This window comes from Calonectris borealis, chromosome 18 (genome assembly GCF_964195595.1).
Source record: "Calonectris borealis chromosome 18, bCalBor7.hap1.2, whole genome shotgun sequence".
Classification (NCBI taxonomy): domain Eukaryota; kingdom Metazoa; phylum Chordata; class Aves; order Procellariiformes; family Procellariidae; genus Calonectris; species Calonectris borealis.
The window spans coordinates 1,826,714-1,846,282 of record NC_134329.1 but is presented as its reverse complement, the minus strand read 5'-3'; the positions used below and the strand labels follow the sequence as shown (position 1 = coordinate 1,846,282).

Sequence of the window (19,569 nt, the reverse complement as noted above, 5' to 3'; positions counted from 1 at the left end):
CTTATGAGCTGCAGTGCCTGCTCAAGTGTGGCTTACTGCTGGAGCAGGTGAATTCCCTGAGCCCACGCTTTTTTTGGATCTTCTCCCTGCTCTTGCTGTTGTAGCCAGAGGCAAACCAACCATGGGACTCACAGCTCTGCTGCTTCCCCAGAATACTTGTCGTCATGATAACTACTTTATTTTGAGTGCTACAGCTTGCCACGTGAATGTTGCAGTGTTAAAGGGCTCTTCCTGACTTCTCCCTTTATCTTGGGTTTGATCTTGGGTGTTTGGCCTCACTAGACAGAGGAAGAAGTCAATAATCCCCAAGTTCCCCTCGTTCCTCGGCTGAATTCTGCTCTGGACGCAGAGTCAGTGTGTTTTGCTGAGGATTTATTTAAGAGAAGACTGTTTTCCAGGCTGGAGCATGCAGCCTTGGACAGCTTGCAGCAGCCCACAGCAGAGGGGCTCCTGGGGTAGGGGGAGCAGCCCGAGGTTCAGCAGTGGGGACGTTCTTGCAGGAGAGGAAATAATTTATCCCTGTATGTGCACAACGCGTACTGTGGCTCAATTAACGAGTCTTCTAGCTCGTCTCCAGTTTATGTAAAGATAACGTCTTTGGAAAAGGAGTGACTGGAGTCCGATCGCAGCCCAGCTATGTTATTGCTGTAGCCTTGTGGTCGTAGTCGGTTCGGACTCTCTGGGTGCGACTTAGGGAGGCGTTTTGGCTCGCAGGACCGCAGGCAGGTGGCCGTGCCCTGGGTCTGGCCCGTCTGCCTGTCCTTGAGGAAGCTGTCGAGCCGTTTTAGAAGCAGCAGGTAGCTCCCTGGCCTGGGAGACGCCGTAGCTGACAGCGCAGGAGGGGGCTTTGGCTCTGCTGCCAAAGAGAGGGCCTGATCCGGGCTGGTTGGAAACAGAGGCCGGTCCTCAGTGTTTCACCACGGCTTTTTCTGGGTTGCCATATAATCTTCCTCATAACCCTTTCGTCCATGCCTGGTTTGTCTGAATGCAGCCCTGGGTGACGTGCAGCGGTGTTCTTTGGTGATCAACGTTTGAGTTTACTAGAAAAAGCTGTTTTCTCCTCATAGTCGGAATATTGATGAAACCGTACTTTGTTCGAGAGCCTCATCAGCCGGGGAAAGACGAGTTGCTTTTAAAAATGTTTCTATTTGTGTGAAAGATTCCTCACTCTTATTAGAGTGCATGAGTAAACACTTACTTGGCTTTTTCTCCGTTGACCTGCTGAGCTGAGGATACGTAGGGGATGACTTTTCCTGTTGCCAAAATTAATAAACCATTGGGTAAATATTGAGCGCTGTTAACTCTTGGCCGTGACAGCTTCTGCTCGTGCGATCGGGAACAGGCTGTAATTTGGTACAGCACTGTTGTGCCGTCCCCTTTCTCTTCTTGCAGCTCGGCTGCTGACCTTGCGCTCGGTAGCACACCCGACGTGCTCGACACTCGCTCGTCTGGAGGAGGTCAGCTGGAGTCAGAGCAGTTCTCCTGACCTTGCACGTCTTGATTCTGCACAGAGATTGTGAGAAGGTGGAAGAGGGATGCCTTTTCTGATCTTTGCTAACGTGCTTTCATGTCTGCACCAGACATCGCTTTTCCTCGCTGCCCCTCCAGGCAGGGTTTCCCCTTCTGCTTTTTTTTTTTTCAGCAAAGGAGAAAGCTGAAAGCACAGAGCTGGGAAGAAAGATGTTGCAGGTTATCTCCTTCCAGTTAAATAGGATAATGATGTCCTTTCTGGACAAGAAAGCGGCCACCGAGCACAGTAATTTCACTAATAATGTGCTGATTTGCATGATTAGGGGCATAATAGCCTGACATAGCGGTGTGTTTGCAGCCATTTGATTGACAGCCAGGTTGGTTTGTACTGTTGTTGCACACCTACCTGCAATAACAGAGTAAGCGTGTGGGTCATAAAAATAAAAGCTTATTTATTTCTATATCGTTGTGTTCAGTTGGGGAATTACTATGTGTTTTCCCCTCTAGCCCTGCATTCAAACCACCCACACTGCTTTCAGATGTTGGAGGCGGTTCAGGTTTTAAATAGCCGGGAGAGACGTGGAATCTACTGAAAAATGCGTCGCGGCAGAAAATGGTAATGTCCAGGAGGTTCTTCCATTTCTTGCCCCTTAAATGCAGATTGCTGCAATGCTGCAGCCCTCTCAGCACTTCAAATCTTGTAGCGCTAGCAAAGGGCTCTTTTATTTTTATTTTTTTTTTTTCCCCAAAACAAACAATACTTGGTGTTAATAGTTTGAAGCTGAAGATGCCTGTATTTATCCAGGACGACGTTAGCCAGGTGCATGAGTGAGGTAAAGGCAACTTCCATGTGTAACCATGAATATTAAGCATACAGTTCAATTAACGAGCTGAAATTCCATGACAGTTTTGAAGTAATGATTTAATTGAAAAGGTCTTTGAAAGTATGTTTGCCGAATCATTTGAGCCACATATACTGCAATACTTAAGGCATTTGTTGATTTTTGACTTGCGAATAATTAATGTTCTCATCCAGACTCCCTCTCAGTACAAAGATTCCTTTGGGATGTGGCAATATGTTTCACTGCATGAAAATCACATAATCCATACTTAGTCTGGATCTCCACGGTAGATCACAACAAAAAATAATCGTGTTAATCCTATTTGCTATTATTTTCATCACCTAAAAATGATTTATTTTCTGCCTCTCCAAGGTTATTGGAGATGTTTCCTTTGCCAGTGCCACGCTTTTATTGCTGTTCCCTTTTGATGTGGGTTCAAGGGACGTGTACCTGCAATGCGCTGCTTTCTGAGGAGCTCCGAGCATCTGTAGACCTTGGAAGACGCAATTGCCGCTGCTCAGCACCCTCCTGAATGAAATCTGTGGCGGTTTTGTTCTATTAATTGCAGTCTGAGTCAATGTTGATTGTTGCATGCTTCCTTCGCATCTGCATTGGCTCCAAATCAATATTTGCGCCTTTAATCCCTGCTTGTCGTCTATGAAACGTTGCTCGCCGGGCTGCGGAGAGGATGTATGTGTAGCCTTTTGATGATGAGCTCTGGTTTTAGCGTACAACGCGATGGTTCTGTCATTAAAAGGAGGCTGATACGGAAAGCTTCCTGACTTATTACATGACCACCATGTACGTCTTGGTCTGGCTTTAAAAATTGTCACCATTTTGTACTTTCTGAGCTGAGGTCCTTCAGAAAAGCAGGGGGGAAGGGCTGTCTCCCTTGCAAAATGAGTGAGTTGAGCAAACGTTGCCGTGTCTCGTGTAATTGGGTAATGTCACTGCAGAAGTCCTGTTTGCCAGGTGAATGAAAATCGCAGCATTTCGTGTACGTGCCTCACATCCATCGTCCTCTTCTCTTGAACTTGCTAGGTTATTTGAGGTGCCGTTTTCTGGTGGTTTCCTGCCCCCTTAAGCTGTACAGGAGGTAAATTCATTTTCACATGCACTGCAGGGACACTCGGCTTTTCAATCTGTTAATAAGCAGTTTTATTTCTCAGTCACTTTATATGCTGCTCAAAAAGATGTAAATCTAAACAAATACTGGTAATTACTGGATGCACTTAACAAATCTGAATTGGATTCCACCTCCCAGTCGAGCAACAGACCCTCTGGCAGAAAAGCTGACACCTGCCTGAGAGGAGTCTGTCAAACTCCTGTCTTTTTTTTTTTTTTTATATATATTTGTTCATTAGGGTGGTGGGCAGCGACAGAGAAACCGCCATCTGCCTCACTGGAATTACTGGTATCGATCAGTCTTTGGGGACAGGTCTTTGTCCGTATCGTGACTCCCTGTCCCACTACCGATGGGAGGGCAAGGACCTCTCAGCTATAGAGTGAGTCTTTCCGTGCACCGGAGGAAGGGTCTTCTGGGCATGGTAATTAGAGTAGAATAGACTAGTTCGGTTGGAAGGGACCTACAACGATCCTCTAGTCCAACTGGTGGCCAGATGGTGGATGTCAACTGACGGTGGGAAGTTTTGTTCTGCTTCCACCTCTGCTGCATGAGTAAAAGGAGGATGATACTTTCTATTAGCAGTCAAATGACGAAGAAAATACGGTTATTAAATGTACCGAGCAGCATATGTTCTCTGCTCTAAGAGGTTGTGACGTGAAGGGTGTAAGCAGTCTGCGTTTGCTCTCTCCCCAAGGGGTGGATGTGTAAGGGGGAAGAGTTTTACCTGCCTGTGGTGTTAACGTGGGGCGGGCACGATGTCTCTGCTTCCTTCCAGTACGGCGATTACGATCCCAACGTCCACAAGCGAGGCTTCTTGGCGCAAGAGGAGTTGCTTCCAAAGCGGGTAAGGAGCTCGGCCGAGCGGGGGAGTAGGTGTCCAAGCCTGGTGGTGGTTGTGTAACAGAGCCCTTTGCAGAGGAGGTCTCTGCGGGACCGCCTGCGGGGAGAACCCTGCTTCGATTTCCTTGGGCTTCCTTTCCGAGGCAAACAATCCAAAAAGATGTATTGAGGGAGGAGAATTCAATCTCTTTCTGACGTATTTTAATACAAACAGCAGCAAATGTTTTCTTTCTTTTCACGGTTTCATCCTGCCTGCATCTCCTCGCGATGGCCTGGGGACGGTTTGCCTGTGCTGCCTGCTTGGGAGGGTCGAGCGAGCGCTGGGCGATGGCAGGGTGCGGGGCTGAGAGTCGCCTGTCTCTGAGGTCGGACGTGGTGCTGGGGAGGGGTTGCTTGGGGCTGGCGTGTTTCTGGCTGGCTTGCTGGCTAAGGAGACTGTGACAAGAGCGGCAAGTGTGACCTGGTCGCTGTCTCCTCGTGTATCTCAGGTAATAAACCTGTACCAGATGACTCCAGAGATGTGGGAGGAAAGGATAACAGCCTGGTACGCAGAGCACCGAGGCAGAGCAAGGTGAGCCTGTGCTGCAGCGGTGGGTCAGGGTCCCCTCGCCTGATCCTCACCGGGGTTTGGGGAGCTTGGGCAGGTGACGGATGAGCGCCGCTGACAGCGGGGTTAATCCCAGCACACCTCTGTAGCCGACCCACGAAGGGCAAAGGGCTTTCTTTGATTGCTCTGTCTGTGCCCTGCGGTCCCCTGGTCACTGACGGGGGTCCTCGAGAGGATCTGGGACTGGTGCCCAGTAAGGGACCACCTGCAGAGGGACAGGGGGGCCGGCAGCCCTGCCTGCCTAGGGCGTCGGGGTGCTTTTTGGGCTGGGCAAAGCAATGGGGGTTCAGACCGATGAGGGGTATTGCTGCTCAGGTGGTAAAATGCCCCTTGTGGGGGCTAAGCCTGAAGTCGGGTGGATCTGAAACGGGGGCCTCTCAGCCAGGGGTTTCCTATTTATGGGTAAGGGGTTGCGAGACGGACAAAGCAAGGCCTGAAGTGCTGCATCTCGCTGGGCAGGCGTCAGCAGCCATTAGGATGCCGGCAGGCTGCAGAGTGGGATTTGCTGTTGGACTTTATTGATCCTGCCAGCAAAGACAGGCTTAACCTGTGTGATAATGATGGTCCGGGCTTTAAAGCCTTGTGAGTGCTTAGGATCAGAAAGAGCAGCCACCCCCCTCTCTCTCAAACTACCAAACGTCGTAACACTGGCCTTTTTTTGTCTGACAGAGATGAAGCTGAAATGGAGTATTTGAAGATAGCTCAGGACTTGGAGATGTATGGAGTGAACTATTTTGCGATTAGGGTGAGTGTAGGTTGTGGGTCATGTTTTCTTGCTGGCGTAGCTCTTGCGTTAGTCTTCATCTTTTGTGTTGCTGTGAGATTGGATGAGTGGAGCCCTGGAGAGCCAGCAGACCTGGGAGATGGCTGCGGTGCGTTGGTGAGAGTCCCTGCCGCAGCGTGCTTCGCTGCTGGTGCCGGGGAGGCAGAAGCTCTTTTAATATGCAGTGCTGGTGGGTGACTGCTCAGGGCTGGTTGCTGAAGCTAACGATGGCTCATGCCAAACCCTCCGAGTGGAATAAAAGGGTTTTCTGCTCTTTTCGTTCCTCCCGTAGAATAAAAAGGGCACCGAACTGCTCCTTGGAGTTGATGCCTTGGGTCTTCACATTTATGACCCAGACAACAGGTTGACCCCTAAAATCTCCTTTCCGTGGAACGAGATCCGGAATATCTCATACAGCGATAAAGAGGTATGGATACATCTCCCCTCTTCCCTGAGAGCAGCAAGAACACAACTGCAATTTAAAATTATTTCTCTTAGCTTCTCTGTCTGCTGTGCTTGCTATCACCAGCTTAGCTAAGGGCAGCACAGCTTCTCCAATTGAAACCTTAATTCCAAGCCTTTCTGAAACCTTCTAGGAGTGGGCGTACAAGAGAGCAACTGGGAGCTGTTCTCCTGTTTGGTTTTAGAGTATGTTCAAACCCGCTATGGTTTTTTTTTTCAAAAAACAAAATTGCTGTTGATGTGCTTAGCCCAAATATCAAAGTTCAGAAGTTGAGAGCTCTGCTTTACTGTATGTATTACGGTATGTATTACTGTGTATAGATACTGTATTATGAAACATAGCGAGATGTATTCCTGGCGAGAAGAGCTCTTGCTTCTTGCCATATCATTACATCATCTTGAGTTTTCAGGCTGCCGGGCTTAGCGTAACAGCTGGGCTCTTTTTAGGAAGTTGAGTAATTTAAGCCTGCTATTGGATAGATATTTATTAAATCCAGAGCGTAAATATGAATCTTCCGAATCATTGGCCACAAACCTAGTTGAGAATAGCAGTGAAATTGGCTGTGGAGGGGAAACTGATCTGCTCAATTTTCGTCTGTGAGAGCTGCTCAAAGGAGACCAGCTGCCTTTATGGTAAAGAAGAAAATTAACTTCTTAATTAAAAATTGTTTTCCAATTTAAACATGATATTGATCAGGGTAAAAGCTAAAGGTTTCTCATCAGCTGCATTTATTGCATGGCTTGTGAAGTTTTATAAGTAGTAAGGCCATGCTGGAATTCTCTTCACTTGTTTTACTCCTTGAAAATAAAGAGCTCCACAGCTCTGCAAACCAGCCCAGCACTTGGTGGCTCTCGAAGGCTTTCCTGCCCGTTACAGATGAGCGCAGCAGAAACTGTCTGATCAGGCCTTGCCTCAGAAATCTGGGGATTGAAGCCTCCGTAACCAGGCCTTGACACAAGACTGTAATAGAGCTTTCTCTTGGGGGAAAGGACTTGCCACCTTCCATCAGGTCAATCATCTGTGTAATAAGATGACCACAAGCAGACCTGACGTGATAGTAAACAGGCTTAATAGCTGGGTATGACAACACAACAGAGGGGTTTAATCCATCGTAACGAAGATTGACTGTTTACGTGGAACTGGAATTCCTCTCCTGGCATATTTCTGCTGTTGCTTTCGATGACTGGTGGGGGTTCTGCTGGAGCCCGAGTCCAGGGACATTCACGCACGTCTGCCTGTGTGAAAGTCTTAAAAGATTGGCTCTCAAACTGACAAAACAAAACGCTGCCAGGGCGAGTTCTGCTGAGCCCTTTTCAGGCAGTACAATGTATTGACAAATAAACCTACTTTAATGGACACAGACTGCCTACTCGAGCGCTATCTCTTTAGCTGGTTATTTTTGTAGCGTGTGGGGGAGTGATGGAGTGTATGCATGCCTTCTAAAAAATGCGGTGTTGCGGAGCACTCCATCTCTTCAAGTATCCTTTTGTTAGTTCAGAGTCTTCTGTCTCTCCAGGGGCTGTTTTACCAAAACTCTCGAGTCTGGCGATGCCACCTATATCCTTTTGAGAGACCCGCCGTGGGAAAGCCCTTTGGAGAGGGTAAACCCAGGCCGTGGTTAGAGCTGTTTGGTTGGCACATGGAGTGTCAATACAAGTTAGCGCGAGGGAATAATATTTCGAATTGCGGAGCAGTCTTGTGACGTGGCTGACTTCTGGAGAACAAAATGCGTGGAAAATCCTTTTGGGGAGCCCTTGCGAGTGGAGGTGTCAGCGGGAAGGGCAGCAGCTCCTGTTGCTGTGTTCCTAATGCAACCCTCCTGCCCATCCATCGCGCAGCCGAGCTGGTTCTTCCTCCCCTTAGAAGTGTCACGAGTTTCTGCTGTTGGTTCTCCGTTCTCTACAGCTGCCAGGAGAGCAGCATCTTGCCTCGGGAGGTGCTGAGCTGTCTCTGCCCTCTGCAAGGTGCTCTGCAGAGGAGACCGGCTGTCGGGCATTGCAGTCTGTAGGCGGACAGCACTCTCATTGATTCTATGGCACTCCTGTTTTTCTGACCGGAGGAACAGTTGTCTCCTTGGTTGCTTTTGATACTAGTTCTCTTGCTTGGCTAAAAGCCACGGGGACAGCTCTCAGCCTTGTTTGTCTGACACTGCTGACCTCCTCTGAGCCAAAGCTTTCAGTAAGACTTTTATAGCTGCATTTTTATTAAATGCACCGCTCTCTGATAACTCTCTCCCTCTTTATTTTTTCCTTTTCAGTTTACGATTAAGCCGTTGGACAAAAAGATTGATGTTTTTAAATTCAATTCATCAAAGCTGCGTGTGAATAAGCTGGTAAGTCTACAGACAGAGTAATTTTTATTGCCTGCAGCAGTAGTCTGCAGGCAGTACAAGACAATGTTCTTTTGAGGCTTTTCCTTCGAGCAGTGGGAGGGAGCGTGCTGGCCTGGCTGGACTGTAGATGTGATTCGGTATAGCGGTTACTATTCGGTCATAGCCTCTAGAAAAGGGGGAAGCTCAAGTCAGGCTCCTTCACAGAACCTCTCCCCCCTCTCCTGTTTTCGTGCTCCTTTTCTGAGCTCTCAGGTTACAGCTGACCTGCGAGGCAGAAGCACTTAGTAAGTAAAACTTTCTCATCACCCCTATCTTTGCTCCAGATCCCCTTTCTTCTGCAGATCTTTTCTGTTCTGCCCTGTGACGTAGATCTCCCTGTTTTGGGATACACCGTTAGCAGAGTCGCAGTCCTGGCTTTTCCTAGGCTTGTCCCCTCTGAGGACGCTCTCCTTGCACAAGGATGGAGGGGGCTACGTTGAGCTGTTCTGCTCAGCATCCGTGTTAGAGACCAGCTTTAGCTAGTGTTCTGGATTTGGTGTTGGAGGAGCTGTGCACCGCTGTTACGTCGCACGAGGGACCTTTGCTGTCCTGGTTGTAGGCTGTCCTGTACTGCACGTCCCGCAGGGAAGCGGGGCCTCCTGACAAAGGCCTCGTTCACTGCACTCATCAGGTTCGTAGTGCCGAAACTCCTCTGACTCCAGAGAAGTAATTCGTGACTTGTGAAATGGAAGACGGGCATGTGCATTGGTCCTTTAGAAGAGAATCCGAGTTTAGAAACCTGCTTTTATTGCTGAAAAGAGCTTTCACTCTTCTGTGTCCCCACCCCTTTGCTAACCCTCCTCTAGTATTGCCACCTTCCTTGTCCTCCTTGAGTACCAGAGGAAGCCACGTTGGTGCTCAAAACCCTTCAGCAAAGGTATCTGAAGAAGTCCAAGTTCCGTTTGTCCAAGATGGAAAGTGGTTTTCCTTCTTTTTCTTTTTTTTTTTTTTTTTTTAAATCTCAATGCTTTAAGCCTGCAGTTGGGAGAAGGTGCACGTTCATCCTGAGCCTAAAGAAAGGGGGCAGTGAGAACCAGGGAACCGGGCAGAGCTGTGGAATTCTTTGTTTTATTAATTGGCTTAATGCCTTTTTAGGGCTGGTATAAAACTTGCCAGGACCGCGCTGTGCTGGTTGCACAGAAAACAGAAAATTGGTCTCTGCAGAGAGCTGATAGCCCAGGAGCTGGTGTTTGGTACGGGACTTGGCTGTGCCTTGGCTCCCTGCCCCTCGTATGGGTATGAGAGCTCATAGGGTTTGAGATCAGTGGGTGGAAGTGCTTGTAAGCACCAAATCAAAGCAGTTCTAGTGTTTTTGTGTGTCAAGAATACAAACCACCTCATCGTCATCACGTGTACAGCTGTTTCTCTCCGCTCTTCACCCTTGCCTGGAATAGATTCTTCAGCTGTGTATTGGAAACCACGACCTCTTCATGAGGAGGAGAAAGGCAGACTCCTTGGAGGTCCAGCAGATGAAAGCACAGGCCAGGGAGGAGAAAGCCAGGAAGCAGGTGAGAGACATCTCGTATAACTAGACCGTGAGCCAAAATCAGAAATGGAAACGAGCTTGGGAGGGAACAGTCTCCAGAATGACATCGAGCACATGGGGCAGCTTTGAGGGACGGTCCAGCTGAACATCTCTTTTAGTAGCCTGCTCCCACCTCACCAGTCACTCTCAACTTGGCTCTGCGGGTTGATGGCAGCCTGGCAGCCCAGGTCCAGCCCCCTCAGGACCAAAACTGGGAGGACGGGAGGGAAGAGCTAATCTGAGTGTCCTACAAGTGTGTGTGCATCTTCCCTGCCTCCGTTTATGCCTGGGTGCCGTAGCTGGAAAGATGTAGTATGTTGGGGTAGTTGCTTGTAATTAAAGCAGGGGCTGGGGGGGGGAGCTGTGCTTTGCCGTAGTTCTTCGCCTCATTTTCTAATTACGTGGTGATGGAATGCACGCCGACATTTCGGGGTGTGCAGCCTGCATGTTAATTCGGTGCTGGCCTCCTTTATCTGCTGCAGGCCAGCCCGGGCGGCAAAAATGGCTCTTTGGAGGCAGCAGTGTGTAGCCGATGAGCGTATATCAGCAAATTGGATTGTATGAATCATTGTTTTCTGCTCGTAGACCTTTTCTACTCACTGAAACCCGCACAGCTAATCTGAGTCCTGGTGCTTAGAATATAAATGTCCCTTTCGCAATAAAGCCGCTAGATAGCAGCAGAAGAAACCAAAGCAGTCACTTGCACCCAGGAGAGTCTTATGCTCAAGGGGCTGCTAAGTGAATGGATTCGAGCATGTCCACAGAGGTGCCTGCACGGTGCTGGAGTTGGGGTTGAGGTGCTCAGCTGGCCCGGAGATGTGATATGGCTTGTCTTGCCGGCACCTCCTGAAGCAGTTCTCCTTCCCGTAGCTTGTGGGGTGGCAGGAGAGGACAGGACATGAGTCACTGCGAGGGTAACCAGGCCAGCTCCTCCGGGGAAGAGGGGCTTTTTGCTTCCCACGGGGATTCCTCTGGCCAGTAAGGAGTTGGCATTAGTGGAGCAAAAGGTCCTCTTTGGAAGGAAAAGCATGGTGTCCAAGCGCTGGTGGCTTCAGGGATGGGTTTTGCAATCTTGTGAGTTTTTTGGTGCGTTTGAACAACACCAGCAAGAGCTGAGATCTTGTGCTTAGTTGGGCGGCTGGGAGGGGTGAGGGAGGTGCCCCAGAGGCACTGAGAGTGAGCGGAAGCTTTATTGCTTCGCATGAGCTCTCAATCCAGAGCGCTTGTGGTCTACGGGAAAGGTCAGGCTTCTGCTGGGGCTGGCTGCCCTCTCCCGAATCTAGCCACTGTGCTGTCTCGCCTGCTTTCTCCTCCCTCCTTACCATTCACCGTTGTTAACTGGTTCCAGATAGTCCTTTTATATCGTGAATTCTTGTTAATGCAAGTCCTAAGTGGGATGCAGATGGTAATGATAATTAATGAGGGGAACCTTTAATAGAAGGAAGCAGAGCCGTTACAGCAGTGGGCGTCCTGCTTTCAGAACACAGTTGGTGTCCAAGGAGCGGAGAAATGTATCTCGTCGCACTTATTTCCCTTATTAAACCCAGCAGGTGGCCTGTGCAATGCTGCGAGTTCTTGCTGTAGCGTGGATATTTATAATGCACCCATCTCTGTCGTACTGGAGTGCTTAAACTTGGTGTGTTAATTAGCCCGATGGCTCCCTTTGGGCGCTTGGCTAGCGGAAAGGCAGTTGTCGGGCACGCTCTGTCTGCACAACACTCTCGGCGTCCTCTGGGAAGAGGTGGTAGGAATCTGGTGGGCTGTCTCAAAGCAGCTTGGATCTTCCCCTCCTGGAGAAGCATTGCTGTATCCTGCAGACGGAGCTGGAGGGAGAGAGTTTGTCGTACCTGGGAATTGATAGGGGTGGTCGTGCTCTTTGTGACCTCCCCTATCAAGGAGTGGAAGTGAAGTTTCCAGCGTGCCGGGTTAGTTGTCTGATCGAAAGTAGCAGCTATCCACGTCCTTCAAACTCCTGCCTTGCGGTGTGTCTATATTTGATATTTTGAGGATGCCCTCAGACTGCCCTTTACCTCAGTCTTGCCGTCAGTTCAACTCGCCCTAAGAAACTCTTGGCATAGCTGGACCTACTTGTCTGAGTCCGCGTAGGAGGGTGCTGTCCGGGGACGTGATCACCTGCAGGCAGCTTGTGGGGCAGCGCTGTGGGTAACTGCCAGAGCAGCGGATGGGGGATTGTCTTGGGAATGGCACTCTTCAGGGGAGCAGACCCCCCCATTTAGTGAAGTGTTGATAAGCAGAGGGGAGGCAGCAGTGCGGTCCTGTGCTCTAACCCCCACATAGTGACCCTTTCGCATACTATGGAAAGCCTTTCTAATGTGTGTGATTTCTCCTCGCTTTCCCCAATACCTTTTTCCTAGATGGAACGGCAGCGCCTGGCCCGAGAGAAGCAAATGAGAGAAGAGGCTGAGAGGACAAGGGATGAGCTGGAGAGAAGATTGATGCAGTTAAAGGAAGAGGCGACGATGGCCAACGAGGCTCTGGTGAGTCTCTGGGAGGCTGTTTGCCGAAGCACTGCAGGTGTTCCTCACTCTTTCCACTGCTGAAGCGTTTTAGGAAGCACACTGTGACTGTCCTGTGGCTATTCTCAGACTGCTGCTGGTGGATGGTCGTCAGGAGGCTGGACGGAGTTGATTTCATCCTGCTACCCTGCTGTGGCAGGAGCACAAAGGAGGACGATTTGGGACAGAGCCTGGGCACATCCAGGTCTTGGCTGCAGAAGGTCTTGGCTTTCACGGAAGGGAGGGATTCTATGGGCCGTGCGGAGCGAGCAGCTCAGGGTCCGCGCCGGGGTTTGTAGGCACATTCGGGGAAACATTCAGTGCGCTTGATGGCTTAATGTGCTTTAATTCTCAGATGAGGTCTGAAGAGACAGCAGACTTGCTGGCTGAGAAGGCTCAGATCACGGAGGAGGAGGCCAAGCTTCTGGCTCAGAAAGCGGCTGAGGCTGAACAGGAGATGCAGCGAATCAAAGCCACGGCCATCCGGACAGAGGAGGAGAAGCGACTGATGGAACAGAAGGTGCTAGAGGCAGAGATGTTGGCACTGAAAATGGCGGAGGAGTCGGAGAGGAGGTCAGAGGGTACAACCTTGCAGCTGCCTCTGCTTTGCTTTCCAGTCCCCTTCTGACTTAGCCGAAAGCGTGGCTCACGCCTTGAGTTAGTCCATCCGACAGTGTGCAGTGAGCCCTTGGCCTCCCATGCACGTACAACAGCAAATGGCCCCAAGGCTCAGCTGGTTTCTCTCTCCATCTCGCTGTTTGCCACAGCTGGGCTGTCCCCGAGTGGGAAACGGTACTGGTAGAGCAGTGGTGGCCCTAATCTTTCCCTGGGTTGGAGGTGGAGACCCTTCTCTGAAGCCTTCTTTGAGAGATACTGTGGTGAGAGCAGCAGGGAAAGGGGCCATCAGGTAGCGGGGGAGAAGGTACTGTGGTCCTTGGCACTCTGCCTTCTGCGCCCTGACAGCAGCAGCGGAAGCCAGCTCTACTTTTGGGTGATTTCTGCAAACACCCACTGCATTCCCCAAAGTATTTGACAACATTAATAATACCTGGGTTTTTTTTTCCCTGCTGGATGGTAGATCTACATTCCCTATTTCCTCTTTCTTCCTCTATTTGCCTCTCGGTTGTTTAGTTCTCCTTACCAGTCGTGAGGTCTCTGTTTCAGGTGAGCCTTGAGGTCTCCCTACCTCCTGGAGTCCTTGCTTCTTGTTAAAACTGGTGTTTCCATCCTCTTGATACCAGAGCCCAGGTCCCACGGTGCATTTGGTAGCAAGCAAGTGAAAGATCATTCTTGTTTCCTTCCAACTGATTACTCCTTTCCGTGTGAGAGCTTGCTTGGTGTCAGCCCTCCTGCTTGGACGAACCCTTGTCTCTTCTAGCCTGGGTCTCTGTCTTGTGAAGTCTCCGCTCAAATTTCAATCCGGCAGAGAAAGCTTCCTTCCCTCCTTTGGCTCTCTCCTTTTTGGGGGGTGTCCCTTGAGGCTCAAGGGTAAATACTAGTTTTAGAATTGCTGGGCCCTGCAAGTAGGCAAAGCTGTGCGATCTTGAGTGCTTTTTCCTTTGTGAATGTAGTAAATAATTGTTAGTAGAGGCTTACTTGTCAGAAAACCGGCTCTCCTGCTGTAAGTCTGAGCTTAACTTCTGAAGTTGTTCTCCCCATTCCGGCACCTTGGCACGCTTCTCCAGCCCTTAGCCTTGCTCACTGATGCTCACACGGAGACTGTGTTAGAGCTGCCCTTCTATGGCTTGGATTTCTGTGCTAATTAAAACATCCCACATGTCAGAGGTTTTGGCGTTTCCCTTGCTCAAATGATTTCTTAGTTTAGGTCTTGTTGTGGGACAAATATCAACCTGTTCTGCACCTGCACTGTAATCCTGCTCTCCATCTTCTCGTTCCTCTCAACTTCAATCTGATATTTGCCATTTGCTGTTTTTCTTTGTAGGGCGAAGGAGGCTGATCAGCTAAAGCAAGACCTTCAGGAGGCTCGCGAGTCTGAGCGGAGAGCAAAGCAGAAGCTTTTGGAGATCACCAGCAAGTCGTCCTACACAGTAAGAGCGTTCTGTATTGTAATCCCCAGTTCCCAGCCAGTGAACGTGTCCTCTTCTGTAGTCTGGAGGAGTCTCGTGTCTCCATCCCATCGGTGGAGGGGTATGAGCTGTCTCCTTGCGTCGCTTAGCAGCGGTTCAGAAACACTTCGCAGTGCTTGCCCTTTTTATCCAGGCCCCCCATCCAGCAGATGATCACTGTGCTCTTTTTTTTTTTTTTCTTTTCCCCCACCTGCCCTGCCTCATGCTACAGGAGCAAGGGAGCTGCTGGTGAAATTAAAGGCAGCAAATTTTAAACCCGTTTAACAACCATGTCGGAGCCATGCTTTGCTAGCGCACGTGGAGCGTACCAGCTCAGCAATAGCCTTTAAAATAGGGTTAAATACTTACAAAATGGAGGATGTCCTTATTCTTCTTAGGTGGGATAAACATTGTTCAGAACCTGTAAATTCATTCTTTGGGCATAAACTGGACGCTGTGCCTCTATGTGCTGGAAAAAAACTTCTTTGAAGGGAGATTATTCCATAATTGCCCATTAAGAGGATTTCACACCTTCCTCTGAAACATCTGGTGCCGGTTGCTGCTGGGGACTGAAATGCCAGACTAAATGACCATTGCTCTGATCCGTCTGGCAGTTCCTTTCCTCAACTTCTCTAATTGTGCTGCAGGGCCTGCAAAACCCATCAAGTGCTCCCCTCCCTGCAGCTCACACCTGCCACGGCTGCTGGTTCGGCTGCCTCGCTGTCCCGAGGGGTGAAGGGGGAAGAGCTCGACAGCTTCGGGAATAGACTCAACAGACGTACGTGGGAGTTATCAACCCGTCTAGTACTGAAGTTTTCATTTGTACCTGCAGGCTCCTTCCCCCCTCCTCTGGAAACTTTTGAGGAGCAGATTGAAGAGGGCTTGAGATGAAGTAACTTTTCATCCCAATTCTCTGAAGTTCCCTGCAAAAATGTTCAGAAGCTTTTAAAAACAGCAGTGATGGAAATCCGTCAGGTGCTTTTAGCCGTGGGACACTCAGTCAAGTGCTAGCTACCTCAGTGCTTTATAAAGCTTAGCTTTGGAGTGCTCCTTATTTGACAAGTCACGAGGTTTCTGGGATTGACCAGTTCTTTAATTCTGGGTTTAACTTGTGCACAGGGTGGAGTGTCCTCACTGAAACTCTGCTGCGTGGCTACATCAGTGTTGATGTTTGGGCAGCTCCTACATGTCCGTGTTCCCTTGTGTTGCTGCGTCCCTCCTTAGTCGAACCGGCTAGCGAGCCCTTCTGCGTAAATGCCCGTGCTGGTGGGCCCCGCGTGGCTGTGTCCTGCCTGCCGAGTTAAAGCCTCATTAGCGGGAATGTTGTAGGGTTGCATGGAGCTCAGCTCCACCCCTCCAGCTGCATCTGCCTGGAGGCAATCCACGCAGAACTGCCTCCTCCAGCCACATGGCACTGCGTCCTCTCCCTTCCCTAAAGAGCCTTGGCCTTCCTGACACGGCTGCCGGTGCCAGGAGGGAAGGGGACAGGCTTTTTTCTTCCCCGGTTAGGTGGCAGGGTTCCCTCGTGCAGCTGCCGCTCCTCCTGCCCCCCTGATAGCCCTGGGAGGAGCGCCGTGTCGCCCAGACTCGACGGCTGTTGTTTTCCAAGGTCAGGAGGATGCAAGTGTGACCGTTGTGCCCGTATCCAGGTGACAAACACCTTGCTGGCCCTTCCGTCCCCTGTTATGCCGGTCTCGCTTCTCCCTTCCCCGGTGGCCTCTCTCATCGCTCTGCTGCGTGTTTGGGGCAGACAAGTGAGAGGTGCTGAGATCCTGTTCCTGCGCGCCGCTCCGGAGCTGGATTTGGGCGAGCCTGCCACCCCTGCCAGCGCACAGAGGCACCCGGCAGGCAGGCGCAGCCCAGCGTGGCCTGAGGGATGAAGCAGTTTTGAAAGCTGCTGTTGGGTGGCTCGTGTCCCTCGGGTGAATGGCAGCTCTGCCGAACAGTGCAGGATTCCAGCTCCTCTCTTCCTTAACGAGGGTGTAACGCTGAGTTTGTTCTTTTCTGTGGTCCCAGTACTTGCGCTGTGTCGTCCCCTGGCACTGAGAGCTAGACAGGGCTTCCCTCTGGGGGGACAAGAGCGGGAGAGGAAGGGGGGAGCGGATGGATGTGTTGCAGAAAAGGCAAGAAACAGTAAAGGTTTTTTTTTTTTTCCTTGTAACTTTCCAGTCTCCCATCCTGGTTCTTTAAAGCCTGTTTCGGTGTCTTTTTAAGTCCTTGAAGCCCAAGCTGCTTTTGTGATGGGACTGGTAGGTGATGCATGAGAAGGAAGATGTGAATCTGAGTCTCAGGCCATCGGGGCTGGGAGAACAATTCATTCTTTACTGACTTGGCAACGGCTCTTTGCCTCCTTCATTGCCCTTCAGGTACCACTCGTGGCAAGACTAAAGGCAGTCATCTCTTCTCTGATCCTCTTGAAGTAGTAAGTGGCTGTCTTGGGCTTGCCCAAATTCTTGAGCAGCGAAGTAAAGGCAGTGGCAGGAACAGGAGGAGCTCTCCCTGCGACGGACTTGCTCCGTGCTTCCTCCGTATCGTCTGTCTCGCTTGCTCTGTGCTCCAGAGGGATGACCACTGTCAGCGTGGTGCTTGCCTCTATTAACTGCAGGAAATTGCTTTAGTGCAGTCCAGGGTTATGCAGTTTGTTCCAGGTGAGGAAACACAGAAGGGAAAAGGTCTGTGTCCCCTTTATCATCCCGTGTCCCAGTGACACCCCGTGTCCCCTGGATTAAAAATCCCTGCACCTTGTGGAAGACTTGCCTGGGATTATTGCAAACGGCAGGGAAATACTTTGCTCCAGATACTAAGCCCGTGCCTTTGAAAGCCCTCAGCATGCGCTTTGCTCTTTCCTTACTCTTCCTCACTGCTGCTGCTCTCGGACTTCTCCACCAGTTTTTTCGTTGCTTCATGAAAGAGCGGTGCTGAGGAAAGGTGAGGAAGTGGCTGTAGTACCCCTGGCAAATTGGCATCTGGACTTAATGATTGCAGCAACTGAAATTCCTGCCCAACTGTTACTGCTGCTGTTTGGGTTTTTTTTAAAACAAAACCCAACGAGCTTGTGCTGAAAAAAATGCTAAAGGTTGTTTGAAGGCCAGCAGGCTGGTTCTGACGATCCTGGCTCCCCTGCACAGCAGAGATTGTGGAACCTCACGTGAGAAGGGCTTTGCAAACACCTGTGTGCCTTCCAGGGAAGAGACTTGAATGACAATGTGATGCAAGTATTTAAATCAGTTAAGTGCTTTGGCAGACCTGTCCCCTTCCCTTCGAGTCTGGAATTTAGGTACTCGCTTGTCCCTTTCAGCGCCTGCTTCAGAATTAATGTGGCTGTGTTCTGTGCTAGCAAAAGGGAGTAAGAAAGCGTGTTTCCGTGTCGTGTGAGTCTAACTTACCTGTAGCACTCCAGCCAGACCAAGCAGTGCAGTTTCGGGTGCCGCCTTGTTTACGCTTGTATTAGGTGTTTGCATTCCAGCCTTGCCTCTGCAGGGTAAATGAAATGTCGTCCCTCTCGGGTTTGTCCAGCTGAAGAGCGAGCGGGGGACGAGCCCTGGCTGTTTGTGAATTCCAGGCTGGCAGCGAGAGAGGAGGCAGGTTATCGTGCAGAGTAAATCTGTCACTGCCCTGGCGCTGGCGGTTCTTGTTGAAGCGGAGCTAGCTGCAAACAATCCCTGGAGTATCCCGAATAGGAGAAATGAGAGAAAGAAATAACCAGCTGAAGCTCGAGATCTCGTTTGTTGGGGCAGGTACCCTAGAACTGTCTCACCAGCTTTTGGTGCGTGCTGCCAGACAGCCCGACTCTGCAGCACCGTCTCCTGCCATTCCCCGGTCCAGGCTGGTTTGGGCACGTTGTTTTCATTACAGGAATCCTTTAAAGCACCATCTAGCAGAGAGGTGGGTGACCTTTTGGATGCCAGGCTGGACTTCTCGTATGCACAGCGAGAGCTAAGCACGCTGGCAGCAGTTCTGACTCAGATTCACGCACCCAGTCTGCCATCTGAAGCTGCCGTGCCACCCTTGACGTGTGCCATTGCTTGCGACCTCATCTGATGTATTGCGAGAGCAGAGTGATGATTTGAGTCGGGATGCTTTTCCTCTGCTGGTAATGAGCCCATTTATTAGAGGTGTGACAGAATTTTTGACTGAGAGAAGGGTCATTTTTTTAGGGGAAGATAAAATCTGAGGGCCTAGCGGCATGTGTCAGTGGGGGATATCACAGCATTTTGCAGGAGGAAGAACGTCCCAAATCCTTGCTCAGCTGCAATATAAGTGATTCCCTATGTTATCTCTGCATTTCCAACTGAATCTAGCAGTGGTTCCTAAACACTTGGAACTGTAAATTACTGCGAAGAGAAAAATGTATCGGTGCATCTCCATGGACCTTACTGAAATTGCATCCCAAGTTAACCCTTGGGGTTACGTTGTTCTTCGCTCACGCTGTGGGGAGCAGTGGAGTGCAGGACTCTGCTGTCATACAGGGTCTCACGTTGCCCCTGTTCACAGCTTGCACTTTTTAAATTTGATTTAATCTTAAATAGCTGTCAGAAGTCTCCCAAGAGGCAGCTTCTGTCCGGTGGTGTTTTAAGTGGCGCAGCAGTGATAAAACCTAGATTTTATGAAGTTTTATCAATAGATTCTGAAGGCAGGTGGTGTTTTGTCTCCTCTTTACTCCCGCAAAGAGCGGGGTCCCAGACAAGTAATAGCTCTGAATTGAAGAGCAAATTGGGAACGGAGCACGGGGATCTTCAGGCTGATCTGGTGCTTGGGACGCTGGGCTTGTTTGCTGCTCTGCTTCTGCAGCGCCTTGGAGTGCTTGCCATCTTCTGTGTTAAAAGATCACCAGCTGAAAAAGAGCCTTGTAATCTGCTCTCCGGAAAGGTTGAGGCTGGTTTGGACAAATGGGGTTGTGGGCTGCGTTACATCAGGAATACACGTGCAAACGGTGAGATCCTTCCAGTTCAGCACCACTGCAAGGTAGAATACAGCCAG

The 19,569-nt window shown here is 50.2% G+C and overlaps 1 protein-coding gene across 15 annotated transcripts in view; it reads left to right on the top strand.

Moving 5' to 3' along the window:
* NF2 (NF2, moesin-ezrin-radixin like (MERLIN) tumor suppressor) overlaps positions 1-19,569 on the top strand; it is a 49,282-nt gene that overhangs the window by 15,442 nt on the left and 14,271 nt on the right. For 7 of the 15 annotated variants that reach the window (XR_012676376.1, XM_075167208.1, XM_075167203.1 and 4 more), the window contains 9 exons: positions 4,214-4,282; positions 4,767-4,849; positions 5,555-5,630; positions 5,941-6,075; positions 8,369-8,443; positions 9,877-9,990; positions 12,383-12,505; positions 12,879-13,096; positions 14,466-14,571. Coding sequence is in view for 9 of the 15 variants with exons in the window: in XM_075167208.1 (XP_075023309.1) it covers positions 4,214-4,282; positions 4,767-4,849; positions 5,555-5,630; positions 5,941-6,075; positions 8,369-8,443; positions 9,877-9,990; positions 12,383-12,505; positions 12,879-13,096; positions 14,466-14,571 (999 nt within the window). In the remaining 6 variants the exon portion in view is untranslated. The other 8 variants (XR_012676380.1, XR_012676379.1, XR_012676378.1 and 5 more) reach the window with 6 other exon arrangements.